General features: G+C 32.1%; 1 protein-coding gene across 1 annotated transcript in view; it reads left to right on the top strand.

Annotated features, from left to right (window-relative positions):
- Positions 1–11765, top strand: part of LOC120418429 (ATP-binding cassette sub-family C member Sur) — a 303151-nt gene that overhangs the window by 224024 nt on the left and 67362 nt on the right. The window contains exons 6-7 of the mRNA XM_052708136.1: positions 880–1495; positions 5688–6145. Coding sequence (XP_052564096.1) covers positions 880–1495; positions 5688–6145 — 1074 coding nt within the window. The remainder of the gene's footprint in view (positions 1–879; positions 1496–5687; positions 6146–11765) is intronic.

Below are 11765 nucleotides of genomic sequence, written 5' to 3'. Positions count from 1 at the left end.
TCTTGAAATCTTGAAATCTTGAAATCTTGAAATCTTGAAATCTTGAAATCTTGAAATCTTGAAATCTTCCAATCTTCAAATCTTCAAATCTTCAAATCTTTAAATCTTGAAATCTTGAAATCTTGAAATCTTGAAATCTTCCAATCTTCAAATCTTCAAATCTTCAAATCTTTAAATCTTCAAATCTTCAAATCTTTAAATCTTCAAATCTTCAAATCTTCAAATCTTCAAATCTTCAAATCTTCAAATCTTCCAATCTTCAAATCTTTAAGTCTTCAAATCTTCAAATCTTCAAATCTTCAAATCTTCAAATCTTCAAATCTTCAAATCTTCAAATCTTCAAATCTTCAAATCTTCAAATCTTCAAATCTTCAAATCTTCAAATCATCAAATCTTCAAATCTTCAAATCTTCAAATCATCAAATCTTCAAATCTTCAAATCTTCAAATCTTCAAATCTTCAAATCTTCAAATCTTCAAATCTTCAAATCTTCAAATCTTCAAATCTTCAAATCTTCAAATATTCAAATCTTCAAATCTTCAAATCTTCAAATCTTCAAAACTTGACTTGAAATTTACCTGAAATAATGAATATGTGACATGTGTCTGCTGTTTCGTTTAGTAGATTAATGGATTATTCATCAATATATATTTTCACGCAAATGGCTTAATTCAAACCAAAATTTCCCCACCCCAAAAGGTCCAACAGAAGGGCAAACTTTTCCCATAATCTATCGATTATCCAATTTTCCTCAACTACTTTGGGAAGAGTCCTGCTTCTCATCAACGAACACGTTTTGGTCCTGATCTCGTAATCCTTTGAAGTTTTCCAACCTCAGCTCATACTCTCCTATCTCTTTCGTTCTTCCCCTTTTCACAGAAGTCCACCAGGTCCTCCCTGTGGTTCTGCTACGCGGTCAACTGCTGGCGGATGTTCGCCGCCGGTGGCTTCTTCAAGCTGCTCGGTGACCTGTGCGCCCTGGTGGGACCACTTTGCATATCCAATATCGTCGATTACATCGCCAAACCGGTGACATCTTCATCGGAATTGGCTGGCAGCACTGGGATGGCGGGGCAAGAACGAGAAAGTCATGTAATTCCCTGGGATGACACTGGCCCGGGTGGATTTAATCTGGGAAATCAATCATCGACCGGCGGCGACCGGATGCTGGTGGTCCGACCGCTGACGTGGTCCGAGCTGCTGGCAAACGGATGGTTCGTTGCACTGGTGGTGCTGGTGTCCGCGCTGGCTCAGGGCACTTTCTCGCAGGCTAGCACCCACATCATGGACATGGAGGGGCTTCGGCTGAAGAATGCGCTGCAGGGGATGATTTACCGGAAGGCACTGCTGCTGAGCTGTTGGAGTGGTGGTGGGCGGAGTGGCGGGGATTCCGGATCGGGGAAGAAACGATCCGCGGAAGGATGGGATGGTGGTGGGGCGGAAACGGAAAGCAGTGATTCCGGAAATCGGAATGCGTCGATTGGGAGAGGTCAAGGTGAGTTCAGTTTTAATGCTTTCCTGTGTGATTAATTCTGTGTAATAGAAAACAATTGTTTTGGACTTCGCCCCTTTGGGTCTACTAAGTGAAATGTATCTTAGGAGAGAGGGTCTCGAAAAATTTGTTGACACTTAATTAGCATAAATTTATGTTTTGAATCAAGATCAAGTATTAAAGTAACATAGCAAAAAAATAAAATAAAATAAACGAACGATGCTTTTTTAAAAAAAAGTTTGGCTGTTTTTTCAAAGACTTCAGTGATTTTAAACTAAACAAAAAAATAATAAAGATTTGTTGTTCTACATTCAATATAAAGGATGTACAAAACAAATCAAAATGCAAAATACACACAATTAAATGCAAGGGGTGATTATGAAATCTATCAATTCAATTTCAATTTCCAAGAGGTTGTTGAGGTTCAAAAAAGAAAAAAAAATAAATCTTTCAAAAACAAAATAAGCCTATGATCAGTTACGATAGATTTTCCACCGGTTTTTGATTACTAAAACTGGTATCAATTTTCTAGCCTTTTACATATCATTTTGCTTATATTAAATTTTTATTTGGACGAAACTTTTCCCATCTTTTTATTATGTCCAAAAAAGTTATTTTGTAATTTTGGTTACATATAAAGTTGGAAGCTGTCGATAAAAAGTACTATGCAAATAATGAAAAATACATATCGTGAAGGGTTTTCTGATCGATTCGGGTCGAAGAACATTGTGTGGCCTACCCCAGTAACATAAGGTGGCATGGACAAAAGGTCGAAAGTGGACAAAAGGTCGAAGGTGATAAAATGGAATAAAAAATTGTAATTATAAAAAAAATCGTGAACATTTTTTTTCTTACAAACAAGTCTTATTTTTTTCTGTAAGTTAGTCCTTGGTTTATCCATGCTTTTAGCATTGACCTTTTTTTTTAATAAACAGAATAACTTCCAAACCATTTTTTGAGAAGAGCAATTCCATGTCAAATAGGGAATCGATTGTACCCGACCCTCTCCGATTTCAATGAAACTTTGTAGACATATTATCCTACGCTTATATAAGCCATTTTTGCTCATAACTGAATACATAATATTTTTTCAGTGTAGTATAGTAACCAGGATAGTAAATTAGTTTATATCTGTAAGCCCATACATCCAATTGAAATATGGTAAGAGGCAAACTTACGGGAAATTGGACGAGCTTTCCGATAAAACTATTCACGAGACTGAAAAATCAAGTCTGTCATATAGAAATTGCCAAAAACCATAAAAAACCTATTTTTTCAACATTTTTATTTTTAAACCCGCTGTAACTTCACAAGGATTGGACTTAGGACAATGGTCAATATGGAGACTTTTATGTAAAATTGTCTGGATAATCGACTCTCTTGTTCGGTTTTTGAAAATTTTGATGAATGATTTTTGTATTTTTTTAAGGTGAGTTGCTCCATCCTGCATTTTTCGTGAGTCTTTTTGTAACATCTTAGGCTATTTTCACAAAAATGTTGAACGTAAAAAATCGTGGGCTAACCTTCAAATTTGACTTTTAAACATAAAAATCAAAAAATCTCATAAAAATTGAGTGTTTTTTTCCTTCAGTGTATTTTTTTCGAAAAGCCTGTCAAATTTCCTACAAGTTTGTCTTTGACCACTTTTTGATACGACGCAACGGCTTCGAGATACAGCAGTTTTTAAATAAAGAAATACAAACATATTTAAAAAACACTTACGTCCTTCTCAAATGTGAATATCGAGTGTAACTGGCTTCATATACACAAAAATGGCTTATAAAAGCGTAGGATAATATGTCTACAAAGCTTCATTGAAATCGGAGAGGGTCGAGAAAAAAGTACCTAAAAAATCCTGTTTTGGGCTGGCATTGCTCAGAAGATTTCCATTCTTTCAAACATGAGCATTTCTTCAAACATAAGTTCGACTTCTAAAATATTTTTCAAGATGTTTTTAAACAACCTTCTTGTTGTCGTAATAATTTTGTGAGTTTTTCCATTCTTTCATGAACAGTTCTTCCAAAAAAAAGTTCGACTTCTAAAATATGTTTTAAGTTTTTATTTTAATTCTAAAATCAACCTATTCTTGACTGTTAAAATATTTTTGTGAGTATTCCATTCTTTCAAACATGAGCTGTTCATTAAAACCAAAGTTCGACTTTAAAAATATTTTCTAGGTTTATTTTTACTTAAAAAAAAACATATTCTTGATTATCAACATATTTTTGTGATTTTTGTTACATTTTTTTCAAACATGAGCAATTCTTCAAAACAAGTTATACTAAAAAAAAATTTAAGTTTTTAGTTTATTTTTAAAATCAACATATTCTTCACTGTCAAATTATTTTTGTGAGTTTTTCCATTCTTTCAAACATGAGCAGTTCCTTGAAACAAAAGTTCGAATTCTAAAATATTTTGGGAGTTTATTTTTACTTTTAAAAACAACCTACCCTTGATTGTCAACAAATTTTTGTGACTTTTTCCATTCCAAAGTTCGACTTCAAAAATATTTTATAAGTTTTTATTTTATTTTTAAAATCAACCTATTCTTGACCTGCAAAATATTTTTGTGAGTTTTTTCATTCTCTCAAACATGAGCTGTTCTTCCAAACAAAGTTCGGCTTCTTAAATATTTCTAAAGTTTTAATTCTATTTTTTTAAATTTAAATTATTTTTACCGAATTCGATAAAGTGTACCGAACAGTTCGGTAAACTGAAAATGTGTGTAGAAACGGGATTTTTTTAGTTGAAATTAAACTGTAAGTATTTATATCTTTTTTTTACTTTTACAAAATGTGCCCTTGGTTGCCCAGTAATAGATGGTAAAATACCATGAAATCATACCAAAGTCTTGTGTGTGGAAGCACACAACAATACCAATCCATGTTATTCAACGGGTAAAATAATACCTCAAAATAAAACCATTTCAATACCAAGTTGAGCTTTTCTGGATTTTTGAACATTGCTTGAATACCAAAACTTGGTATTGCCATGGTTTTATTTTTAGGTATTCCCGCGCCCTTGGAAAATCAGATTTTGGTGTTCCTGTGTTCTTCCACATACATGATTTTGGTTTGATTTCATGGTATTTTATTTACTTATTTACTGGGCAACCAAGATTTTCCACAATTTCAAGTCATTTCTTGAGGGGGTTTATCAAAAATGTTTAAAATCAAGTTTGAAATTTCCGGTTTTCAATGAAAGCATTCGCTTTGAGACATCATTTTAGCGCAAAATTAATTATTTTGTCAAAATTGGTCAAAATTTTCCCATAGTTTTAGAGGAGTTTGATAAAATACTGTAATACCAAAAGAATACCAAAATGTGTTGTTGGACCATTGACAAATTCTGCAATTTTGCAATATTAAAACAATACCTTAAATTGGTATGATACCACATTTTGCTCTTGCATAATCCTTAAAATTTTAAAGGGTCCAGGAATACCAAAATTTGGTATTGATACCAGAGAAAGGTATTATAACGCATTTCCCTTGTTATTTACCCATGCTCGGGACATTTCGATTGCAAATTTGATTTTACATTAAAAACAAAATTGACTGAAATTTCTACTCTCTCCATAAAACACAGAAAATCATAGCTGGGTGGCTAATTTGCAGTTCATACTTCTCTATAGCACAAAAGTTGTGGTTTTTATCCCCTAACACATAAACAAAAATTCAAAAACATTAAGAAAAAGGTTTTGAGAAATTGTTTTTATTGTGAAAAGCTGAAGTAGCTGTGCCGAAAAAACCAAATCAATCAGAAAGTTTCTGAAAAAGTTACAGATTTTTTAATATTTACGTACCATTTTTGTATGAAGAGCTGCCAAAATTGTATGGAGACCAATTGCACAAAATGGCTTCTTTGTTCATAGGGAAGGCCCTCACAAAGTTTTACTCTAATTTAAAAAAAAATGATCAAAATCGGCTGATTTCTTAAAGAATTGCTTTAAAATATTGTTGCACACTAATGTGACACATTTTAAAACAAGGTTATGCTTTTAAAATTACTGTCCCATCGTGCCACAATTCCTGGAAATGACACAACACCATCGGACAAGCTACTTCATCAACAACCAAATTGAAACATTTAACCAAAATTGCCTCGCTTCACTTGTTGATAAACAACGCCCACCTTTTCGCCGCATTCAATGTTGCATTTATTTTAAATTTTCATTTTCTCCTCTCCACTTCAGCAGCAACTCCTCCACGAGGCCAAACCGACACCCCCTCTGGTGGTGGCAGCAGCATCGAACGCAACAGCCAAAACAACATTCCCAAGGACAACAACATGGCCACGGTCAAAAGCAACAGCTCCGCCAACGATGCAGAACCCGGAACAGATGGTGCAACCGCCAAACCACTGCAGAGCAGCCAGTGTTGCCAGCAACGCGAAAGCACGGCGGAAGAGATAAAACATAAAACGGTTGCCATCGATAGCGGGAACGAGCCGGGACGTGGTATCGGAAACCGGCAGCAGCAACCGGAAACGACCGGAAGTCAGGGTGGTGGTGGTAATAATGGCAGTGTTGCCAGCGAGCACGGCGGTGCCACCACCGACGCAGGTACCATCACCAATTTAATGTCCGATGATGCTTTTAACGTGATGTCGTTTGTGAAGATTGCGCACTACGTGTGGGCGATTCCACTCAAGGTAAATATTGGCACACTGTTGCACATTTTCGGGAGAAGGTTTGGAGGCGGGGGTGGAACAAGTTTTAGGCAAAATTTAATCGATGCTGATGAAAGGGTTGTCACGGCGATGTTCGAGCACTACTGCTCTAAAATCAAAGTTCAAGAGCACGGGTGTAACCGGGTACACATATTGGTTCGGTACACAAGTGGGGTGGTTGAGGTATGTTTACCGAATGCATAGAATATCGATGGCTTCTAAATTTTCCTGGAATTGAAATATTGAAATTTTCAAGTTCCACTTTGACGTTGTCGTGCTATTATGTCACAAGTCGCTTTTTGACGTCCCGAGATAAACTCGTTTCAACGTTTGACCTTGAAAAAACAAATAATAGAGCACCGAATGTAAACAATTACAGGCACGTTTGGTCATTGATCATTAGGCTTAGTGATTTTTCACGCCTAAAAATTACAAATTTCACGGGGACCTTTATTTCAAAACACAAAATTTCACGGAAATTTCGCAGAACGTGAAAAATATTAAAAGAACTATGAAAATTTTATGTTAAACATACAGAAACTAATTTTAATGCTTTTTTAATATATTATTTTTAAATAAACTACAAAAAATCTTAAATTAATTTGAACGTGACAAAAAAAAACTTTTACCAGTTTAAAAATCCACTTGGTTTATGGATGGGCTTTATATATATATTTTGGAGCCAAAATTTAGGGCATGCTGCATTGCTGCATGCGTATTGTCATTTATTGAGCTGTTTTTTTAATGTTCGATTAATATTGCTAAACAGTTTTCGCTGATTTGCTTAATTTTATCTTTTTACATTTTATTGAATTTCATATCAAAGCCAAATTTAACAAAACAATCTAACAATTAAAATAACTTTTTTGCGACATTTTGCCCAGTAAAAAATCTTTAACGAAATATACTACATTTTATTGAAAATCAGAACAGAAAACAAAAAAAATATTTTTTTTAAATTTCCGCGGGAACCATCCACCCAAATAATCAAATATCGTGAAAATTAAACAGGACTTAGCCGTCATCCACAAAGTACGTCACGCTCTAGGGGGGGGGGGGGGGGGGGTTATCGCAAGTGTCACAAAAATTGACAAGGGGGAGAGGGGGGTACGTGAGACTGTGACGTCACAGTAGACTATTTCTTGAATACTGAAAATTCAGTCTTAAAATATAGCTAAAAAAAACTTTAATATTTGATAAACATTACTCATACATCAAACACATCAATTCCAGGCTTCATAAAACCAAGTTTTTGATAATAGGTTTAATATGCCTAAATCATCAGTGACTTTAAAGATGAAAAATACAATTTATTGAATAAACCAAGCTTTTGGCTCCAAAATATATAAAGAGCCCATCCATAAACTATTGAATTTTATTTAAATTGGTTAAAGTGTTTTTTGGTCACGTTCAAATTAATTTCAGATTTTTTTTAATTATATCTTTCAAATTAAAAAATAGTTAAATTATTATTCCGCCGAATGAAAATATTGCAAAATTCAGTAAGTTTTCTCAGAAAAAATGGTAAACCATTATTACAATATCAAGAAAATAGTAATATATTTTCTAAACATTTTCTTTTACTCTGATAGAATTTAATTTTTCAATGTATTTTTTATTTATTTTTCTGCTCTTCCGATTAGATCATTGACCGGAGGAAAACGGAAAGACGACTTTTTACACTGAATGTTACTTTTACATGAAGTTTGCTTTTAATTGATTTCTTAAAAATAATCAATGTGATCAAAAAAAACTTCTGTGCAATCATTAAACAAAATATCACATTTTTTTTTTGTCAATTTCAACAAATTTTGGTTCGAAAAGACAAAATTTATGAAAAAAATAAATTCCGAGAATATTTTTTTTTCTTTGACTGATTTTTGTTAACATTATTTAAGGATTCGCATCATTCACTTCTCAGTAAATGTTGTATCAATTTCATGTTCATGTATGTTTTGCTAATAATTCTTCAAATGGTTCATATCACGCTTTTCAATTATGATCTAATAAAATTTACTTAAAAAGTCTTTATTAATGAAATATTTATTATATTGTCATTTTAAAGAATTGAATCGAGAAAATTGATAAATTTCACGGGATTTCACGGAAATCTTCCAATTTCACGAGTTTCACGCTATCCGCGAAATCGTGAAAATTCACTAACCCTATTGATCATTAATCCAGGGGTTCGTTCTACGACGGTACGACCTCTTTAATTTTTCTGGATTTTTACCAAGACACGTTTTTAAATGATGTGTAGCTCAAAACCGTGACGAGATTGAAATGTTGTGTCAAAAGAACTTTTGTGTAAAATTGGACGCTCAATTTGATGGCGTTATCATGATTCCGAATAAACGTATATTTCATCAAATTGTTTTAGTTCAAGATCTTTAAAAGTATTAATATTAATCGTTGAGTTATTGTGTAATTAAATCCCTTTCTTCATCATCGCTGATTGGAAGACACGTTGACGGTTGAGCTCATTGGGTTTACCGCGTAGAAAAATTATCTTGAGTCAGCAGGAACGTTACATTATTAACGATTGATTAAATGAGCTAAACAAATTAAAGATTCTTTGTCATATTGGTCATGTGCTAACATAATCACCTGCACCTTTTATGATATGTTTTAGGGGACTGACAAAGACATCTTCTAAGCCATAGTGCGTGATGGTGCAAAATCTAGTTTAGGAGATACGAATTTTTGATAAAATTGTTTTTTTTTTGGTAAATATTATAAACCTGGACAAAAAAAAAATATTCAAAATCATAATTTAAAGAACAATTAAATTTGCAATCGAAAAGCAACTTACTTAAAAAAAATGTGATTTAAATTAAATGTTATCTAATTAGCCTGTAAATTTCAACTGATGATATCTCGGAAACTATTGGTCCAAATTCCGAAGTTAAAAAATGAAACTTTTGTTAAATTTTCTGATCTTTTTTATATAAATATAAAAAAAAAATTTGGTCTGATTTACGATGTTTAGGAAAATTATCTTTTTGTAAACTTTTTCAAAAGTAAAGCTTGATTTTGAAATTTCCTGATCATTTTTATTTAGAATTTCTCATTTTTATTGTTCACAAAAGTTTAATTTTTAACTTTGAAAATTGGACCAATAGCTTCCGAGACATCGTCAGTTGAAAATTACAGGGTAATTAGGTAACACTAAGAAAAACTCATTTTCCTCGATTTTATTTCTTTATGAAGCTGTTTCTCAGAAACTTATCGTCCGATTTTCTAGTTTTAAAACTGAAAAAAATATCTTAGTTTTTCAAAATATTTTGTCAGGGGTGCTTTCCTTTCAAGAAGTATTTTTAAAAGGCAAAAAACGAAGAGAAATCAAACATTTTAGCTTTAACTTGAAAACAGTCATTTTGTCAAAAAAAAGTGTATAGTACTTTTCGATAAACAAATTTATTTTACTTTAATATGATTTTTGATATTTTTTTGTCCATGTTTTCGATATTATCCGAAAAACGCACTATGGCTCGAAAGATGTCTTGTCATACAACAAAAATAAAAAAATTGGGATTTGGGATATATGGGAGACATTGGCTGTAATTCTATGAAAATCATCCAAATTTCAAATAATTGTGGTGTTTTAGAATCTGGATGATGTCAGCTATCCATTGCAATTATAATTACAGTGGACTCTCCGTTGTCGATATTGAAGGGACCGTCGAGAGCGGGAGTTATCAAATTATAGAATGAAAAATCAAAGCAATCTATTTGAAGGGACTGAAAAATTTATTGACAGCTGGAGCAATATTGATATCGAGAAGATCGACAGCCAGAGAGTTCACTGTACATGAAATTTTTCATTTTTCTTGTATTTTGAAAATGCATTTTTTTTTCTCAAAAAAAAATTAAGATTCTCTTACATTTTAAAAATTACAACATATTTTTGTGAATTACTCTACATTTTCACAAAACTACGTATTTTTGTAAAAATACCTAAAATTTCAGTTTTTAGGATATGGGTATCAAATAATCGGAATTTTTCAAGCATTTTGAAAGTTATAACACATTTTTTGAAAATACTCCATTTTTCCACAAAACTACGTATTTTCGAAAAGAAATAAAAAAAATAGTTTTTTACAATGTTGGGGATCGGGATTTTTTCAAACATTTCGAAAGTTATAATATTTTTTGTGACACACTCAAAATTTTCACAAAATTACGTATTTTTGTAAAAATACTTGAACTTTCTGTTTTTTTACAATATGGATACCAAATGATCGGGAATTTTTCATAAATAGTAATAATATTTTTTGAGGAATATTCAGAATTTTCACAAAGCTACGTGATTTAAAAAAAAAATCAAAAAATAATAATATTACTTAAATAATACTATTACTATCGGAATTTGTGAAAAGCACCGATCATTTGATACTCATATTGTAAAAAAAATGAATATTTAGTATTTTTTCGAAAATACGTAGTATTGTGCCAATCATTTGATACTCATATTGTTAAAAATCTGAAATTTTAGGTACTTTTTTTAAAATACATAGTTTTGTGAAAATATTGAGTGTTTTCAAAAAAAATTGTTTTAACTTTCGAAATTTTCGAAAGTACCTACTTGGCTTTGTGAAGTTTTTTAAAGTAATTTTCCAAAATTTATGATCTAACTTTCGATCATTTGAAACTGATATTGCAGTAAAAATAGTATTGAGTATTTTTTCGAGAATCATTGCATTTTTGAAATACAGGAAAAATATATTTTTTTGTGAACATTTTCAAGCAATTATTACTGCAATGGATAGCTGACATTATCCCAATTCCAAAACATTATATTTTTTGAAGTTTGGATGATTTTTCATAGGATTATAGCCATTTTCTCCCAAATAACCCAAATCTCAAAAGCTCTGTGCTTCAGTTCTGCACCGGGCCGTGCTTAACCGAGGAAGCTGAATGAATCATACCGAGGCAGTGTAAAACTGAGGCGTGCAAAACCGGGGCATGACTGTACCTATTTTTTACAGAATTTTTTAAATCTTAACCTATAACTTTGCACAAGACACCAAATCGATCAGAAAATCCCTTCTCAACAAACAGAATTTCAAACATTTACATACCCATTTTGTATGACCAGCTCTCAAAATTGTATGGAAACTTGTATGGCAAAACGAATAATGCATACTTGCTTCCTTTGAAATTGAAAATGCATGGTTAAAGTTTCATTCAAATAAAAAAAAAGAAAATTAAAAAATCGCGACAAAATTAGCGAATTGTAGAGAATTCGTAGAGAATTATTTAATAACAAAAATTGAAATAACTGTTTAGCTGTTACAAGTTTTTCCAACCTGTAACTAAAACATAGCATTCAGTGCAAAAATCTAACCTTCATTTGGAATTTCGTTTTGTGAAGTGGGAAAAAATTGCACTTTTTTTAAATTTTATAATGACTAAACTTTGATTTTTATATTGGCTTTCGAAAGGCTCTCCTACAATTTTGTTGGAAATCCGAATTCGTTCTTGTCTTATTAATTTACATTGCCCATTAGCAAGTAAGGAATACCCTTTTTTTACAAAAACCCATCCAAATAAGCAACCTGTCCGAATATTCTGAGCTCAAAAAGTTTACCGACCCAAAACG

This window comes from Culex pipiens, chromosome 2, assembly GCF_016801865.2.
Source record: "Culex pipiens pallens isolate TS chromosome 2, TS_CPP_V2, whole genome shotgun sequence".
NCBI lineage: Eukaryota > Metazoa > Arthropoda > Insecta > Diptera > Culicidae > Culex > Culex pipiens.
The sequence above is the reverse complement of the archived record's forward strand: the minus strand, read 5'-3'. Positions and strand labels throughout refer to the sequence as shown.